Here is a 19974-nt window from a genome sequence, read left to right as displayed (position 1 = left end):
TAATTTGTTTACTTATATATATAATCAGATATAATTCTTCTGAAGTAAAAGAAATATGTATTGTTTTTTGATATATCCACATCGTCTTTCATAAAATAATTTTTTGTAGAAACGAAAGCTTTTATCAAATGTAAAATACAATTTTAGGCGCGCAAATGAAATTTCCCTAGGAAGCAGGAAGTACCTACATTATAAATTAGAAAATATGCCAACTTCCTGAAGCGCCGTAGGTAAATCTTCCTTTTCTAACGCTTCCATTGACCATGCCGTTTACTGCAATGGCGGTATAGATACTTCACGAAGAAGAAAGTGGATTTTCTGCAATGTAAGTGAATATTGTTTTTGTTTTTTCTTTTATGCATTCATATTAAATATGAAATTGTATGATTTTTCTGTGTAAATTTATATCGAACTTATGGTATTACAACATTACAGGATGATTACGATTTGAGTGGGCAAGGTCTAGTTGTACTTTTATAGACTATAGAATTCAGTTTCTTCCATATTGATCAGTGTACTAGCCAATATAACATAATCTTACTTATAAAAGACAAAAAAATCCAGTTACCGATAATAATTGTTCCTCAAGGAGTTTTCCGGCTTACAAGAATAGGACGCCAAAGAATTCGCGGTAATCGTACCCGACGTCTTAGGTTAGGATGATTTAAGTATTGTTTGATGATTTTATGTAATATAATATAATTTGCAAAAGTTTAGTATGAAATGGCATTTATGTTTTTATGTAATGTTCCTTCATGTTTATTTATCGTTAATTTTATAGTAAATAAAACATACTTAAGTAATGCATGTTATATTAACAAAAAAATAGAAGAAAAACAAAGCAACAAATAAATCTTATAAAACCTTTTTGTTTCTAGTAAATGTACTCTGTATTGTATTATTTCATAGTATTAGATATTTATACTTTCATATATATTAGGTTTGTATTTGTTATAGATATAAATTATTAATTTCATGAATTTTTGCTAAGACAAATATAAGCTTTTATTATTTTAAAAATTATTAATATGGAAAAACTTTTTGAAGAAAATGTATTTATGTTAGAAGAAGATATAATGTTGATTTTAACAAATGTACATTGATTCTTTCTTTTGTAATAATTATACTTTTAGGTAACACTTGCTATTTTACTATCTGAATGGACAATAAGGTGGATGTCTCAGAAGTAGAAAATATTTCAATGATTGGATCGTCTGAAATCTTTTATCTGCCTGAAGTAGCAGAGATATCAGAGGTGTTAGATTCTACTGGTCTCAGTCCACTGACGTCTTCTTTAGATCATACTCTAACTCTTCAAGAAGATAAATTGCTTTCATCAGAAGTTAATATGGGAATCGAAGATACATGGTATCATTAATATTACTTGTTCAAATAGTTAGCAATATATATATATATATATATATATTGCTATATATAACAAATCATATTGGTCTATATCAACATTTTTGTTATAGGACTGAAGCAAATAGTTCTACATCAGATTATGCTATTCCACTTCCACCACCACCTGGTTTAAATGATTTCACAGATGTTGGTGCAGATCCCATTGGTGATAGCGGAACTGGTATAGAGTATGGCCCATTTTTACCTCCCGGTACTCCAGCTCTAAATAATTTGTTTTCAGAAGGTGGAGATTCTCAAGATGATTCTCCCATGGGTGTGTATAAATTCTTATGTATTTATGTATACACTTCTAATAGTTTCATTTTGAAATGAATTTCTTTATTAAGTTTATTGAATAGTAATATTTTTGTGTGTTTCTATGTTATAGAAGATGTAGTTTTACGTGCTGGAGTATGTGGTCTTCGTAATCTTGGTAATACTTGCTTTATGGCTGCTGGTTTGCAATGTTTGACTGCAACACCACCAGTCCTGCGACATTTTTTGGATTTACAGCAGGGGGGGGAAAAACTACCTCCTCCAGGATCATTGATGGCACATTTTAGTGTACTTCTTGGCAAAATGTGGTCTGGAAAATATAGTGTCCTTAGGCCTACTGAATTTAAACAGACATTAGGCGCGTATCATTCACAATTTAAAGACAATAGACAGGTAATTATAAGATATCTTTATAGATTGTTTAATTATTGAATAATTTAAATAATTATTATAAATAATAATTAACAGCATGATTGTCAAGAATTTCTTGCACTGTTACTGGATTCTTTACATGAACAAATGAATACAGCAAAGTGTACAAAAAATTGTCAAACTCCTTCATCTACAACCACTGCCAACTCTATTAATTCAATTGAGAATTCAAATGGGAAAATGATGTCCCCAGTCACTGCCACTAGTAATTCCAATTGTAATACGGATATATTGGAAATGTATGATTGCTTACCATCACCAGAATGTCCAAATAGTCCTAATGTTACTATGGCAGGTTCACCAAGAGGTAAAAATATACTTAATATAGATTTATAATAAGTAAAAATTATATACATGGTACATACACAGAAATTATAAAAATTAATTGATTTTAGATTTAGGTTCACCAATAGGTGAATTAGATAGTATTGCAAATTCGCCACGAGGATCGCCTTTAAACGATGGTGAAGATGATGAAGAAACGCTTGATTCTGATGAAACTGTTGAAGCAAAGTCAAGTACGTTTATCCACAATGAAGTTGATGAAAAAAAAAGTGAAGTTGCACCCTCGTTAAGGCTGGAAACATTAATCGAACTTTCGAAAAATGTACCAAAATATCATGGTCTTTATGATATTCATAAAGAAGCGAAAACTAGCAATGCAAACTTTTTAGTAACACAACAAGAATGTAATAATGAGATTCATTATGATTCTCAAAAGTTTCCAAAGGAAAATGTTCGTAGAATGCCTTTAGACAATTCAAATCTAATGGAAAATCATGATTTTGACAATAAAAGTGTCAGTATCAAAAGAATAAAGGAAGTCAATGTTCAAAAAGTCAATTGTGGTGTAGATTATGCATCAAGTGGTTCTGATATAGAATATGATAATGGCTTAGAAAAATGTAATGTAAAACGTATGAGACTGGATGATCAGGAGAAGAATCATAAACGTGATGGTCAAGGAAGCATTAGTTCTCAATGTACACGAATGTCACAAAGCTATGGAAATGGTGCTATAGAGACACAAGATGAGCTTGAAGCCGACAAACATTGGGCAAAGCATTTAAAATCTAATAGGAGTATTATCGTTGATACTTTCCAGGGACAGTTTAAAAGCAAGGTAAATCTATTGTATCATATATGATACTTTATGTTTATACTATGGAGACTGCGTTGGGGTAATTTACACACATAATTGATTTTTACCGTAAAATGTTTCCTATATTAAACTTCAGCAGTTATACCTTCTTGCTTTGCAAAGCATAAAAAGCAGGTCTCATTTTGCTGATATATGATAATGTTTAAATTACAAATATACATGTTATTTATATATACGATTGAAATAACTTTCATTGTTATATTTCCTTTATAGGTTGTTTGTGCAGTATGTAATCATGTTTCTGTTACATATGAACCTTTCATGTATTTATCAGTACCGCTGCCCCATGCAATGGAAAGACAATTAAACGTTACATATGTTCCCGCAAATGGTGATCAACCTATAAAATGTGTTGTTTCATTAAATAAGCAATCACGCATTGGGAAATTGAAGAAGGAGCTACTAAAAACACTTGGGAAAGAAAATATTGCAGTAAGAAATATTGCACTTGCCGAAGTTTTAGAAAATCATATATCAAAGATTCTGGTAAGCATATAGAGCTTAACTGTTCCTTAACTAATGTCTATTGCATGTATGTATATATTAAGAAATTTTTATTCGTTTAGTCAGTCCATTGTGAGTTTATGGTATTTCAAAGAAGTCTGCAGATTTAGTAGATATTTGGATAATGAGGTTACTAGGATAATCCTCTAATCCAATATGTTTTTTAAGGATGTATCAAGTTATTTGTTTTAATTAGGGATAAAGTTCAATTTTATTCCATATCATGAAAAACGGTGCGTGGGTCTATATGTTAATGCGAGAATAATTATGGAGGGTGAAGAAGGCGGCTTATCGAGTAGTCTCGATAATCGTTGATACTGCTCTCCAAGAGTAAATGTTGTGGAAGAACATTCTCGTAGCGTAAAGTTTAGTTACGAGGCTACATTCCATCACACAGATTCAATTTCTTTGTTTCTGTATTCTTTTATATATGTTTAATTTGGTTTTCGTTATATACTTTCTTGTTATTGGCCAACTATGGCCATCATTCCTCGATTATATTATTTTACCCTTGCACCGTAGGTATCGGGAATTATGTATCTTGTTTGCTGTAACTTATCACACTAGACGGAATTGTCATTGTTGGATTGTACATCAAGGTTTTACATTTAAGGATGACAATACACTCTTGAGACACATCAATGATACAAATCGATCTATATATGCCTTTGAACTCACGGAACCTCCTGATGCGTACACTTCAGTATCAGACGGTGGTGGAGATCGTATAACGGAGGCTGATTCCTGTCAAAAATGTACAGTTATGGGAGAAGAAATTCCATGTACAATTTGTCTCGAAGAATTGGACGGAGATTTGAAAAAGCATAGCGGAAATAGTTGCAACTTTGTTATGTGCGATACTTGTATTGAGGTAGGCTACTCTGTAGCTGAATTTTTCTAATGAACAGCATTAAACGATCAAAATTTCCTATTAATTTATTTTTTACATTATTATTGATACTTTATTCGCATAATCGTAATTGGTATAATACGTAAACCCGATGATGAAAACGGCAGCTTCAATCTAGCGGAAGGGGTGTACAGGCAAGGTACATAGTTACCACGTTTTCACCTCGGGAAGGTCTGAGATTCAGTCAATAAACGTTCTAGCCGGACGGTATCATAAGGGTACGTACGGGAACCAGAAATAGCTTTTTGTTGCCAATTAGCCCAGGAAACTTCGCTCGAAGTAGAGGTACTTGGAAACGAAAAGATGGAACCCCGTATGATTCGCTATTTGAGTACAATCCGCAAGCCAAAAGACTTATACTTTGGAACTCAATTCAGACTAATCTGAAGCTGCTGTATACTGAGGGTATTATATTATCCTTTAACAGTCATATCACATTGCAAAAATTGAACTTTAAGTATATATTTAAGTCTCACATGTTACAATGTAAACTTTGTAAGTTATTGTTTTATGTTTAATTTAACAGAATTACTTCAAAAATCAAACGGAACCGCAAATGTGTCCAATGTGTTCAACCTATATGACTGCATCATCCTTTATTAAAATAGATCAAACAGGCAGACCAAGACCTGCAATTAGGATCTTAAATGTACCATTGGTGTTGCGACATGATACAACAAATGAAACGACAAACAATCGTAAAGGAACAAAACTTTTTGGATATCCGCATTTAGTAAGATTACCTTCAAGAGTAAACGCTAAGGACTTGTATGATATTGTAAGAAAAAATGTACCACAAGAAGGAAATTATACTCTTCATTTTGTTACAGGACAGGTTAGAATCTCTATTATTTTTTGTGGATATTAATCTCAATATAAATAGTTTTTGATATAGAATTAAATATATTAACGAATACACCTTTCTTAATAGGGGCATCATTGTTCTCGTTGTATGTATACTACACATTGTACAGGGTGCAGTGTACCCGAAACGGGTATGGTAATCTTGTGTAATGGTGATACTCTAGCTGTACGTTATACGGAACAGGTTCCTAAGACCGCATCGCCCATTGATCATGTTAGCGTCAGCAAACAAAGGCCTCATCATCCTTTGTCTTTATATGATTGTCTTCAAGCATTTAGTCAAAGGTAAAATTTATCATTGATGATTAAAATTTTCTAGTTCTACAAATTTTTCAAATAACTAATAAATAATATTTTATAGTGAAACATTAGACGAATACAATCCTTGGTTTTGCCCAAAATGCGAACGAAATCGATGCGCTACGAAAACTCTCACAGTTCATAGATATCCCAAGTTCCTTATAGTATATTTGAAACGGTATGTTTACTTTTGATTGTATGGCGACGTAAAGATAAAATTTGTTCTACAAAATAGGATAATTGTATTTTGTTTATTATAGATTTGTATTTTATGAGTGTACTAGTATGAAGTTAGACGATAAAGTTACATTTCCCTTGGTTGGTTTGAGCGTTGGACAACACTTATACGATCTTTATGCATGCGTTTGTCATTTTGGAGGTATATATCTTCATTTTATTTCATTCGTAGTTAAAAATGATGTAAGAGATGTTCTTATGTATTGTTAATGTATTATAAGGGGTCTCAGCTGGACACTATACAGCATACGCAAAAAATCCTCGCACTGATATGTGGTACTACTACAATGATGAAATTACGAGCAGACAAAAACCTCAGGAGGAAGATTTTAGCAATGCATATATACTTTTTTACAGTCGGCAAGGGACCAATTTAAAATCGTGCAATATATAACCAGTGCTGGAACAAAGAAACTGGCAAATAGATAGTGCCAGTGATATACAAAGTGTGAGAAACAGAAGAGTAACTGGGAAATCAAGAGAAGAGTTTACAAGGTGCTGCGTTTATATGTTGATCAGACTACGTCATATTGAATGGAAAACTGCTTACAAATCTTTCGATCTATTTTTCCTAATAATTCGTTCATGGTCTGCCTCTGTGTCTCTTTTCCTTCCTTATATTATTCAATTTGATGCTGTTCAATTCGCAGTAAACATTTTACAGACGGTATAGCGAGCGGGATATACACGTGGAAATTCATTGACTGTCAATTGTATCTATCACTAGGGGTAAATTCTTGCATTTTATCGGTGATTGTTTATTGAATTGGAAGGTATAGTGTAATTATCAGATTGTTAATGACATTAATCGTGAAAAACAGCAGTTATGCAAGGAAGAGTTGATAATTTGGAAAGAACTAAGCGTATTTATACCAGATTAGTGCGTAAACGTACGTCGAATTTGTACAGTAGGTGATTAAAGTAGACTTTGAGGTTTTGAACAGACGTAATTTATTAGTGAATAAAGGCGAACGTTACGGCTAGACACACTTAAAAGTACGATTCTTAACGATGGAGCGTAACCATTCATTGTATCACTAATTCCTTTTTATCTGAATGGATACAAGACTGCTAAAATGTTCGTAATCTGCATGTACATTGTAGCAAAAAGGATTTGTATTTGCAGATTATTTATTAAATTAGTTTTGTTGTAATTTTATTACAAGGTATTCATTTTACTTGTTATATGCGCTCGTATTTTCACGTGTACAATGGACACACGCATGCGTTATAATACATAATCATCATACCCGTTGTTAATATACTATTTGTGGCCCGATAACTGTATTATACGTCTTTGCCGGATAGGTTATTGTAAAAATTATCGAAAAAGAAATGGTTCTAATTTTTCGGTTAAGACCTGCCAACTACGAAGTGATTATACTGTATTATATTTGTGTTCATTCGATTTATGTAATTTCGTGATTGTTTCTTGTTTTCTAATCAACTGGTTTAGCTACGATATACAAGTTATTGATTTTTGGCTATAACATTAATATCTCTTGATATCATTTAACGAAAAACTTTTAATATATCGTTAGAGATAAAAATCGCCAAATTTCTAAATTGTTTTGTTATATTGAGTTTAATAATATTAAATTTTAATAATTTATAGTACATGTTGGGTAAGAAATAACATTATTCTAATTGCTATTTGGAAGAATTGTAATTGTATTCTTATAGCCATCAAAAATTTATTCGAAAGAGAAATATATTAGTACAAAGATTGAGATATGCAAAATCGAGGGAAACTAAGGCCACCGATAGGGTAATGATTAGGTACGTTAAATATGTATGTAAAAGACGATCTTTGGTATGTACATTAAAAATCTTATCGTTAAATGTTTCGCGATAAATATTTGTATTGTAACGATCAAAAACGTTTATTTGCTCGATGGTGTCAAAAATACGCCGTTAATTATTGAAGAGCAGTACTTGAAAACTTTTTAGATATTTTAACGATAACCATGAATAATGGTATGTTGGTGTTAGAATATATTTCTCAAAATTTGTTTCAACCGTTCCTTTCTCTAACCTAACAAAACTACAATTATTCTACCCTTTTGTTCAAATGGTGATGTACATATCACTGTTTCTTCTGTGTTTGCCTACTTTTCTCTATCTATGCGCGCCGTGTATCGTTGTCAAAATTTCGATTGTTTAATGTAAAGACACTGTAAACCATACCACTGCTCCAGGATGTTCCAGACCTCCAATCTCGCAATTTATTGTTCGGGTTTCACCATTTAAAACAAATAGTGCATCACTAGATGGGCTGACCATATATTTACCAAATATGCCACTTTGTACAATTGGTCTATTCGGGTTTCCCCATTTTGTTAAATTAGGCGACGTTGCTTTACCCACGCCTGTTATCATTTCCACTTTACCTATAGTTAAAAATTAATGTTTTAACTTTTGATGTACTATTATATTATTGTGTTTTAAAATTTTCATCATACCGGTGGACAGATCAAGGAAGAGAATGTTTTCTTTGTCAATGGATGATGCGTAAATATCATAACCGTGCGTCGTTTGTGATGGATAGAGCGCGATATCGCTGATATTCAATGTCGTTTTTACGTCAAATGCGAATTTTAAACCATCAGCTAAAAAAAAAAAAAAAAAGGATTGGTTAATTGTTATGAGTAATACCGTTAATAATCTTATAAAGAAAAAATAAATTCTAGTTACATGATACTTCTTGTACGACTAGAGTTACGCCTGTGTCTTGTTTGTCTAACGTGACAAGGTGCCGAGAGTCGGGTGAAATAGTTGGTTTCCCTAAAAGATTTGGTTTGTATGCAAGAACGGTGTCAGTTAAATAATCTAACAGCAATTGGCCTGTTGGTCGGTTGGTAACCGGTTCTTGACATTCGATTACTACAAATCCATCTGAAAAAATTGTAAGGTATATTTATAGATTGTTTCAGTTATGTATCAAACATTTATCAATTTAATACATAACTAAAATAAATTACTCACATAGGACTGAAAATTGGACATTCACTGGAACACAATTATAAGAACTTAAATCAGCGCTACGTGTATATTTCATATTCTTTAAATCAAGTTTATACATGTTACGTTGATTCGCATGACTCACGTAACCGTATTTGAACACGTTCTCAATATCCTAAAAGATGAAAAGTATACGGTAATACTTACGTTTATGTAGTTTCAGAGTAGATGATAATTTTCAATGATTAAGAGACTTACTTGTGATTCAGGAATATAAATATTTTGGATTATATCAAATTGCGCATCGATAGGCTCTGGTCGAATTGCTCGGTGCTTTTTTTTCTGAGCAGCATCTTCTATTACTTGCACCGTTTTTACATCGATGTCTTTCTCGTTTCGCCAGTTCAATATCCATACTTGATCGAGAGAGGAAACATACCAGAGCTGAACAGGGTTTTTGTCGGTCGGTACCACCTAATATATAAAGAGAGTAAGATTTATTTTTAATCGTAGTAGTTGTATTTAACGAATAGAAGTAATATCAACAAATTAAAATTTACTCACATCGACTATAACCATTTGTATTTCACTGATGACAAGTACGCGATCTTTATCTGGTTGACTGACGTACACATATCGATTTGCTACATTAATCGCACGTCCCCATGAACAAGGGACACCTTTAATGCCACATACGTATTCCTAAGTTACGAAATTTAATACATGAAAACATGAAAATGAATTTGTTAGTCCAGGCTACCGTTTATAATTATTAAATATTTGAAATTATTTGAAACTTATTGAACAATAGCAATCTCGACTATGAAAACTTAGAATCGTTTATACAACAGACAATTATTTAATAACACGTTTAATGTTACCTGTGTACCAGGTATCACATCCGTAGAGCGAATTTCATGTCGTGGTCGGCAAGCAGACGGTTCGTATACCAAAATGCCCCATTCGTGGAAAGAGAAGAATCTCCGCTCTTCGTTCTCGGTCGCTAGATAAGAACATAATTGTTATTAATTTATCGAAATTCGTGATCAATAAATGATCTATATTTTATATTTGTAGATACAATTACTTTTCCTTTTTCATTTTTCATTAACTGATACTGCGCTGTACGTATTATATTACCTTATCCAACATGTAGAAGAAGAACACGTTTATACATATGCATAGTAAGTAACTAATTTATCACATAACTGATAAATGATATATATATATTTATTTATATTTGCGAATATAATTATATATCTCAGACAGAGAGACTATTTTTTACTTTATGTTAACGTATAGAAGAACAGGTTTATACATACACATAACAAGTGACTTACTTGGAGTAGGTTGTTCCTGAACCACCAAGCTACTGATATCTCTTGTAACACCGCCGATACTACTAGCTTGACACATGTAGGCTCCAGTATCGGCGTAATCAACGTTTTTAATGATGAGTTTAGTACCGTTCCCAATGATATCGTACTTATCCGGTTGATCATGGTTCAGCGCCTCGTCGTTTTTCAACCACTGCACTCGTGGAAGAGGTTCACCAGCCACGTGACACCTTACGTTTGCTTCTTCTTTCAAACGTTTCGCTTGGAATCGCGGTGTTACCTTCACTTCGGGAATAGCTAAAAAGTAATTTCGTAAAAATGATCGTTCTTGCGTTAACGAATTTTGCAATATTCGTAATACTTACTGCGAATACTTAGGATATGAGTTTGAACAACGTCTTGATTTCTAACTGCGTGACAAGTGTAATTTCCAGCGTGTATCAGTTGCACTTTCGTTAGATAAAGACTGCCATCGTTGAACACTCGAATCTACCGAAGAAAAAAGTAATTATAGATTTATTACTGTTGAAGTATGAAAGTTCACTTGTCTATGACAATTATTAAATTATTATCGAACTATTTATTACAAAGATATGTAAAAGGAGAGTCGTCGTCTTTTTTAAGAAATTGTTACTTGTTCATTGTACCTCAGGCTCGTTTAACGTTTCTAAATCAGCCCCATTGCGTCGCCACACTAACGGAGGTGGCGGTGTTCCCGTGACATCGCATTTGATTTCCACATTATCGCTTACCCTCGCGGATATGTGGTTTATCTCGAGGGACTTGTCCAGAGATACCACCGAGACACCTATGAACGATTGCGCTAGTTTAAAAGATACTATACGTACGTAAAGATTTTAATTCTATACAAATGCACGTATCTTGGCTTTCGTTATTAAATGAAAAATATCGCTGAACCTTTAAAAACATGAAAACTTGTGGCTACATTGGTTAGATCGAGTAGTTTGAAAGAATACTTACTATAAAGTTTGCTGAACGCCATGTAAAATTCATTCACGTTCAGTTTTCCATCACCATCTGTATCGTCATAGCTGATCATGTGACCGAGATTGCAGCCTCTGCATAATTCTTCCAAGTCTTCGTTCTCCGCGAACTACAAATTACCATTTGTCACATAAAATACATACGATCATCGATTAAATTGATTATCGTGGAGAAAGTAAAATAGAAGAAAGTTACCTGTTCTAATTCTTCGCGTTCCAAATTGCCATTATTATTCCGATCGTAATGAGAAAACATTATACTGACAAGGTATTCTTTGCTGTGGTTATCTTGGGACATTAATCTCGCGTGATTGTAGAGCAGCAAATTATCCTGGAATGGAAGTAATATAATCGCACAACGTTTAATGATCGAATACTATAGGCGACGTTTCACTACATATCTCCTCTTACCTTCATTATTTCGTATTCTTGATTCGAGCACTCCTTCGAGTCCGAGTCGTTCTTCTCTGGTATCAAGTTATCCTTCAAACCACCCTTCTTTCGGCTTCTGGATCTTGGATAAGAAACGATCCTGCCCGTTTTAGGGGATGTTCTGTTCATGTGTAAGGTTCTTCGGATATGAGCGTTTTCGATGTCTGGATTCAGAGAGACGAGATTTTGGATTAAAATGTGGCTCGAATTTAATTACATTAGCTCTAACATTTTACCTAATTTAAATACGAGTGGAATATTTTCTTTCAAAATTTGATCGACGATTTGTACTGTAATTTGTTTTACTATTTGCAACATTACATAAACGATTCATAGGGTTTGAGATTTCGATAGTAACCAGGCTGCAGAGATTTATAAAGAAATTAAAAAGTGTAGAGATACTTACACGGAATGCACATGATACGCAAAGATATATAAAATACCCATAATATAGTATTTATTAAATATTTACTAGGTTAAATCGATTTTTGCGTAAGCTCCACTTCAATCAAAATTTTCACTAACATCCATAGTCTAATAATAATGTAGTCTAATAATAATAATGTAGAAGAAATAATTGAAAGAATCTAAGCAGTCTGATAGATGTGTCAAAGCTAATTAGCACAAAGTGTTCGAGAATAGTTAAAGAACTTCGATAATAATTTGTAGTGAAATAACATAAGATTTTTACCATGGTGTAGACATCGCATTAGTCTGCTTCTGGTTAACGCCGATTCAGAGTGGCAGGCAGCTTTGTGTAGCTCGCAGTGATTCGCGTAAATCTTTCCATTACTGGCGCAAACTGGTCGATGCCTTCGCGGGCATTTTCGTATGCAAACGCACACGGCGATGGTGTTGTTTTTTGGCGACAGTTCGCATTCTTTGCCGATCCCGCAATATTTTGCCACGCAAGGATCGATCGGATGTGGGCCTGTGAGAAAAATATGGGAGACATCATGATTTCGCCATGGGCTTCGAACAACATCGAAAGCTATCCCCGAGCGATTGATTCCGCAAATACACGTGCGATTTGCTTTTTCCGATCGTTGCGCGCTGGTACACGATTTCAAGTTGTCCTGAATTGAATTCGAGGCTTTGAGATCCTCGAAAATCTTCTCGCGGTTAAAGTTATTTAAATCTTTTGGCTACGAGGTAGTTCGTCCCTCTTCCTCTTTCTTTTTAGTGGCTTCGCGTTACGGAATCTGCGATCTCCTTGTCTTTGGCCTGAGTTCGTTCATCAAAGAGACTCTCTCGAATATTTTATTACCGTGGTCTTGTCCAGATTTCGAGCCCTCTTGTTACGGCTTTGACAGAGAAGGGGACGCGTATTAAACAAAGAATCGCGGCTTGGAACTGGACGAGTATTTTTTTCTCTGTTTCGGGTTATTTCGAGTTTTATATGTTACACTCGTTTGACAGAGACGTAGCGTTGAATTATTGGTGAACGTCGACAGATAAATTCTGCCTGAAACTTGTTCTGGTCAACAATGCAGGATAAATATTTCATACGCGTGTTTGCCGTAATTAATACGGGTACCAGTCATGACTGACGCTAATTAGCACTCGAATTTGTAAAATTTACGGCAAAGCTTCGAGTTATTATATCAGCGATTATAATAACATATCGACTGTCTTTGTGTTTATACAAATTCAATCGTTTTCTGATATTTAATATTGCGATATCATCGATAATTGAACCGGTTGTCGCTGTTGTGTCGAGCTGCGTTTTGATTTCAATGGATATGTTCAAAGTAATCACAGGTAATATCGATATATGTACACGTATTTCAATATTATTTATTTATTTCTGCGATGCGAAGTTGAGTGCAAGTCGGTGCGTACAATTAAATTTACTTTTTAACCGGATAAAGTTGATATGCGATGTGCGCGTTATTTTACGTAGTCGCGTTAATATTAATCCTTGGGTTTGTTCTTTACGCGATTCTCGCGGCGTATCGTTTAGTTTGAAAGAACGAAAAACTAAAAGAGAGATCTTCCGAGGAAGAATCAAGATAACGGGAGTAACAGGAAAAGAGAATGACCACGAAGGTTTCGATAGGCGTTCAAATTTTTGGTGCGCTGACTATCACCGGCGTGGTGTTCTTTATGGTGTTCTTTATCCTGAAAATACAGTACTTATAAATCCCTTTTCTCGAATGACTGACGACGTTTACCTAAAACAGCATAAACAAATGGGTCTCGTTTCCGTTGCCGACGACGCTTCTTCGTTTTCCATTTTAAACGACTATCGTTCGAGAGTAAGAACGCGAAAATCTGGTCTTCGAATAGCGCCATTGTACGCTGAAAATTATACATTCATCGGAATAATCACTTAATTAAGAAATGTTGAACGAGACTCGCGGGAAAAGCAGTTGCGCCGACGAAAGAATAACGCGAAAGTTTGCTTTAGAAATTTCGTAACCACGAATAAAGCGTTCACAGTACAGATGACGGGAATGACCAGCTTCTTTTTCGCTTTTTTCTTTTTTTATTCTTGTCAGCTGTATCAAATGCACGCTGTGTGTAAACGCGTTCATTAATTTCTTCCGGCATGCCGGCCAGTTTGTTGGCTTTTCAATTTTCGTTTCTCTCGCGTGGAAGAAGAAACGATGGCTGTACGTTAATTTTGCAAAGGCTCGACTTTGTACACGTATCTTTGCTGCCTTCCTACTGCAGCTGATGTACAACATTTTTTAATAGATCTTCTTTTTTCCTCTTATAAGACACAGAGAACGAAACGGATATTAACGAACAAAAAACGGAATAAAGTTTCACGTGGAAATTTCAAGCTATTAGATTAACCTTCGTTTCTTACTTTCAGGAAGGTATGATTCTTCAGGAAGCGAGGACCGATCGATCGATGGTGGTATCGTCATCGAAAGGCTGTCACTGTTGGAGGATGACGCATCGTAGCTCTCGGCCACAGTAAAGTCTCGGTGTCGCCTTGAGTGCTGAAAGGAATGAAAAATGCATACGTAAGAACCGCAGAGAAAACTGGGTTAAAGACGCGAGAGGGTCAAGAAACAGGCTCGTATACGGTTGGCAGGGCGAATCGATGGAAGGCACGATCGACAGTTCAGATTAGGCACGATCGAGTTTGGAAAAAATGCATCGTTAACGAAAATTAGAACAAAGCACTTTACCCATTGTCGATGATGCAGCTGGCTAGTATACATATATGTGCATTGTGTCACGGTATCATGCTCTTTCTAAGAACACACGGACTTTCGTTTGAGTTTGACCAGGCCGGACCGACTTGCCACGAGCCACTATTACTTTCCATTTTTATTAAAAAGTCGAACTCGGCGAGAAGAGAAGGAACGAATCGTTATTAGTAAACTTTGTTACCAAGTAATTTCTTTTGTGCTCGAGTCGTTGTTGATACAATACATCATCCGCTACGAAAATTAGTCTTGTTAAAAGAACCGCTGGGAGGATGTTTCGTAAAGGAGATTGCTTCGTATCTTTGCTACCAAAAGACTTTTATTTCTTATTTTTGTTAATTGTACCTTTTATTTAATTGATTGAAAATAAGGAAAAAAGAAAAAAAAAGAAAAAGGAAGTAAATAAATTGTTTCGAGACACGATGAAATCCTTTTGTTTCTGATCTGTATTACTTCCATCCATGATTATTTCGACGAAAAATAAAGAGATTCTCGGTCTTTGACGTTCATCCGACGTTAAATTCTTGCTTGGAATGAAAGATGATAAAGTATCAATATCGGGAGACAAACACGTTGGAAAGAGGGATCGAGCATCCAGGTTTCTATCTGTTCGATTTTTCATACAGCGGAACGCCATAGGATATAGTTTGGTTGGTTGTCGCATCGTTCAAAGAAAGACAAAAAAGAAAACAGGAATTGGTTGGTGGAGATCTCAAAGCGATCGGTCAAACTCGCCGGATACTCGGAAGTTCAGCAAGGGGTTAATATACGAAGCTGAAATATCAGAACGACATCGAAAAATATGAGTAGTTTTAGGATTCATTCATTCTCGCGACCGCGTTATTTCACGAGGAAATTTACGAGGACACCGCGGCATTCCGTATCTCCATTAGCGTCGCCTAAAATTGTTCATTCACGGAACGGGTGTTTTCAATTACTCCCTGAAATTACCGGCCGCTAGGGAGAATAACTTTTTGGGAGGGAACTTTAAGAATTAATTTAGATAGTCCGAGAACTCGTCCTTAAGAATCATTAAACTTCAAGCAGCTTCTCTCGTTCTTGTGGTTGACGTTGGATCCGTTGCTTTTTTCATTAAACATATTTTCTAAACATACTCGTCTCTTCCTCGTGTCACCACCCCGCAGATTTCGTATTTTCAACTTTTTTTTCAATTTTAATATTTTATCTTCATCATGAGAAAAATACAGATAATGTAACTATTGTTGTATATTGCAACCATTATATTATATATTGTGACCATTTCGATATCGATCATGATACAAAAAGATCGTGTCCGTTAACGACAACGTAAAGATCGATTAAATGGCTAAATTTTATTCAAGTATACGTTCTATTTTACCTATTAAGAATTAATATTTGATTTATAACATTTTTTACACGACGTCTGATCGATTGCATGCTAGATAATATTAAGCGCGTCTAACCGCAGAAAGTTAGACTTTCACAATGTAATTATCTAAAAACAAACCACCGAAGAAAGATCTTGGTTGTAACGACACCTAATAAATCCTGTACCACTACTCGAATTCATCGAGTGATGTGCCTCTTAGTACATTTTATTTATCACACAAATTAGAGATCTGACTAGCGATTTCTGTTTCTCGTACCATTCAGCTTTCGAGCCGTATTTCATATACTTTCCTTCGAAGTTTTATCAAATCGATCACCTGAACGCAAACAGCCAATTCGTTTTGGAAAAATTACGATTTCGCTCGAGGCAAGGATACATTCACACGTTCGGTAGATACGTCCGACACCGTGTCCGATCCAATTACGACCAGCTATTTCGTTGGTTCCACGACTTGCCGTATTAACGCGTGTTATTTTGGATTATCGATTAACGCTGTCAGCGTGGCCGATGCCATTGATTACAGTGCAGCCGACGGCGTATCGGGATTTTAACAATACGTTCCACGTTCGTGAAAATCGGTGCAATTTTATCGCGCGAAAGTGGAGGACCCTTCCATTTCGTTCGAACGTTCGTTGGAGGAAATTTTCAGTTCTTTGTCAAAGAAGTAATCGGTATAAGAGGCGAACTTGAAGCGAATATAACGAAAAGGTGTTACAGGTACACGTTTAGACGTTCATTAAGAGGTAAGTTGGAGGGAACTAGTTCGGGTATTAGAAGTAACAGCAGAATGTTCCTTGCCACGAAAAACGCTCGTAAGTACGCCCCTTATACGAAATTACCGTGCCATTATTTTCGCCTGAGATAATGAAATGTCGCGTACGAACGTTTCGTGTTTACCGTGGGCTTGAAACTTCTTGAACGAGGACGATAATTACTTGATAATACTATATCACTCGGACGAACCACGAGTAATAGCAGTGGGAGAAGATTATTTGCGGATGGAACGCAGTCGAGCGAAAGTTGTCTGAGAAGATCGTTAGGATCGAAATCAGAAGAACAACCAGCTATGGAAATTAGCCAGTTTGCAGCGCTCGAATTCAGTTGTCAGACGTTGTTTGCATTTACATTTATCATGGGTGTCGTGCAATCAAATCCGCTTCAGGCCGTGAAGCGAATTATCCTCGCATGTTGGAGGACGTACACGGGACAAATGCCGGCACCGATCCAACCACCTATGCGTTGGGTAAATTCTGGCACGCCAACAATTATGTTGGACTACAACGCTACACGATCCATGAGACAAGTGGTGTCTAGCATACTAGTGCACATGCATCAGAACAAACACTTCCGGTCAACATTAACGGAATGGTCAGCACAGCCGTTCGTGCAGCAATGACGGCAAGTCAGATGTCCATGCTGTGATTCCGTAGGTTCCGATAGAAGGAGAGAACTTGAGAAACGGACTATATGGTATAACTTGGACTAGATTCTCCAGGGAATCAAAAGTAGCGAAGAAATTCTATTCTGCTATCCCGCTGTTCTATTCTAACGATGAAGGAAGAAGGACAACGTATGCCATTCTAATGCATGGATTTGATAATATAACGCCATATGAATTGATAACACCGAGGTTGTCTCAGAGTCAAAGGATTCAAATTGGATCAATTTAGAGTTGAGAGATCTACCACAGATCGCTTTAAGATCGAGGGCTTCGTGGCGAATCCAGAGTCGAGGGATTTGCCAGAAAGTATCTCAGGCTTGAGGGGACTGCCAAGGACAATCTCGGTGTTGAAAGAACCTTTCTTGGACTGCCTCAGGGTTAAGAACTTGTCATGGACTACCTAGTGGTCGAGAGACTCATCTTAATCTACCCCCAGGGTTATGTTTCGGTCATTCCGAATTCAACGTTCCTAAACCCAAACAATACGTGGCCTTCAACCATGATATGGTTTAGAGGGTAAACTATCTCAGTATACTGTGAGATGAGTCGATATACTTTGATCTCATGACGGATCTTTGGACTTTAAGATAGTCTGTAATCAGCTTCTTAACTTCGAGATTCTCTGGGAATTCTTCGGTCCTAAGGTCGATTTGCGGTTTTACGATTTTAGAAGGATTTATGAAATTGTAAAAATGATATAGCATGGTTGCAAAATTTATGGGGAATTAGAGTTTCGAGTGATGAAGCATGTAATTGGAAATATTTTTGGAGAGGCGAGGATCTTGAGTTTCGTTCAGAATTGTGCAATGTCAACTTGGAACTGTTTCTTTCTGTCTTCTGCAAAAGCTTTTTTTTAACAAATATAAATTAATTTTTACTAATACCACAATTACAGTATAGGTCTAAAACAGAAATATGAGCAGAGTAGAATATTAATTTGCAAATAACTTTCGTAGACGAAAAATTAAATTTCATCTACAAAACGCGTACCATTCTGTAATTACATCAATAGGCGTTTTAATCCTCCCTAATTTAACCCCAGCTTTAATTTACGACTGCGCTATATCGTTTCTACATAGTATACGTCTCTCGTTCCGAGATAATTCATGATGAATTCTTCAATTTCGAAATTGCTCGATTCGTGGTCTTATTTTAGGGTAATCTGTCTTGATATAGTTTATGAAGGATTTTGATATTACATATTAAGTAGCTCAGGATTGGAATTGAATGATATTCCATTTGGATTACACCATTTTAGTGCGATTTGAATTGAGCTCAGTAATTTGGCAATCCTAAATTCTACATAATCGAATATCTTTAACATTCAATTTTACGTTACGTCATCTATGTACGAGCGTATTTTATTAACTTTAGGAAAACGTGAAAATTAAGTGGAAGTAAAATGTTTAAAAAATTGTCTAAAAGTACCTTGTTAACTCTGTACGTCTATAAGAAGTAAATTTATTCCTTCTAAATTTATCTAAACGACAATGATAAAACTGTATATTTTCGGAAATTATTATGACCTAGTATATATATTACACGAATGTAACCACAGTTTCCATTGATATATATAAGCATAAATAATTTCAAATTAGTGACGATTGATATCAGCACGCATTTCATATGTCGCGTTTATTTTGACTTTCGTGTCATTATTCCAAATAATTTGCTGCCATAGAGAATGCACGCTATTTTAGTGAATCATATTTGAGTTTGATCGATTATTACCGTTACTGTAAATAGGTCACTGTACGCTAGAATCTATTGGAAGGAACCGGTTATGCCATTTCTTGCTCGAAGAGTGGGTCGTCAGGTGAATAATGTTGAAATACGCTGGGGTATTGGGTCGCGGAATACCTTTGACAATGTCCTGACGATTCTTTGCCTATCCTTTGTGGAAGTTCTGCAGTAGAATCCCATTGTAATTGACCACATTCGGTACAGACGGAACAGTCGAAAGGACACGTGTAAGAGGTATAGACTAAATATACTTTATATCAATATTTTCCTTCACAACAATCGAGGAGATTCGTGGAGAAAGGCTGCATAAGATAAGAAATTTTAGTTTTAGTTTCCTAACTTTGTTCTTTTTATACTTACAAAATAAATAAGAATTTAACAAGAATTCAAGTATTTGATGATCTTATACTATACTTAAAATTCGATAACGT

The 19974-nt window shown here is 35.2% G+C and overlaps 2 protein-coding genes across 5 annotated transcripts in view; one reads left to right on the top strand and one right to left on the bottom strand.

Moving 5' to 3' along the window:
• Window positions 1-205: 205 nt before the first annotated feature.
• On the top strand, window positions 206-8107 carry LOC126921356 (uncharacterized). 3 transcript variants are annotated; one of them, XM_050732870.1, is made up of 15 exons: window positions 206-325; window positions 436-653; window positions 1134-1368; window positions 1476-1585; window positions 1646-1678; window positions 1793-2073; window positions 2149-2419; window positions 2508-3235; window positions 3488-3760; window positions 4392-4649; window positions 5215-5523; window positions 5620-5837; window positions 5914-6030; window positions 6113-6231; window positions 6311-8107. In XM_050732870.1, the coding sequence occupies exons 3-15, from the start codon at window positions 1160-1162 to the stop codon at window positions 6481-6483; spliced, it is 3099 nt and encodes a 1032-aa protein (XP_050588827.1). In that variant the 5' UTR covers window positions 206-325; window positions 436-653; window positions 1134-1159; the 3' UTR covers window positions 6484-8107. The 3 variants fall into 3 exon arrangements, with proteins under 3 accessions (XP_050588827.1, XP_050588825.1, XP_050588826.1); XM_050732868.1 differs by having other exon boundaries at window positions 1476-1678; XM_050732869.1 differs by lacking the exon at window positions 436-653 and having other exon boundaries at window positions 217-325; window positions 1476-1678.
• The window catches only part of LOC126921358 (follistatin-related protein 5-like), a 46769-nt gene continuing 33818 nt past the window's right edge, over window positions 7024-19974 (bottom strand). For both annotated transcript variants that reach the window (XM_050732873.1, XM_050732874.1), the window contains exons 3-17: window positions 14639-14774; window positions 12515-12754; window positions 11803-11987; window positions 11588-11722; window positions 11369-11501; window positions 11035-11195; window positions 10753-10876; window positions 10391-10684; window positions 9932-10053; window positions 9615-9752; window positions 9309-9524; window positions 9075-9225; window positions 8784-8984; window positions 8552-8698; window positions 7024-8479 (exon numbers count right to left, since the gene is read on the bottom strand). In XM_050732873.1, the coding sequence (XP_050588830.1) occupies window positions 8250-8479; window positions 8552-8698; window positions 8784-8984; window positions 9075-9225; window positions 9309-9524; window positions 9615-9752; window positions 9932-10053; window positions 10391-10684; window positions 10753-10876; window positions 11035-11195; window positions 11369-11501; window positions 11588-11722; window positions 11803-11987; window positions 12515-12754; window positions 14639-14774 (2613 nt within the window). In that variant the 3' untranslated portion in view covers window positions 7024-8249. The remainder of the gene's footprint in view (window positions 8480-8551; window positions 8699-8783; window positions 8985-9074; window positions 9226-9308; window positions 9525-9614; window positions 9753-9931; window positions 10054-10390; window positions 10685-10752; window positions 10877-11034; window positions 11196-11368; window positions 11502-11587; window positions 11723-11802; window positions 11988-12514; window positions 12755-14638; window positions 14775-19974) is intronic.

The sequence above is a fragment of the Bombus affinis genome, chromosome 10 (genome assembly GCF_024516045.1).
Source record: "Bombus affinis isolate iyBomAffi1 chromosome 10, iyBomAffi1.2, whole genome shotgun sequence".
NCBI lineage: Eukaryota > Metazoa > Arthropoda > Insecta > Hymenoptera > Apidae > Bombus > Bombus affinis.
Note: the sequence above shows the minus strand (reverse complement) of the source record. Positions and strands in the feature narration are given on the sequence as shown.

Coding starts and splice junctions, on each gene's coding strand:
- LOC126921356 (XM_050732868.1), top strand. CDS start 1,160: ATGGACAATAAGGTGGATGTCTCAGAAGTAGAAAATATTTCAATGATT. Junction 2,420..2,507: donor TATGGCAGGTTCACCAAGAG/GTAAAAATATAC, acceptor AATTGATTTTAG/ATTTAGGTTCACCAATAGGT. Junction 3,236..3,487: donor AGGGACAGTTTAAAAGCAAG/GTAAATCTATTG, acceptor TTTCCTTTATAG/GTTGTTTGTGCAGTATGTAA.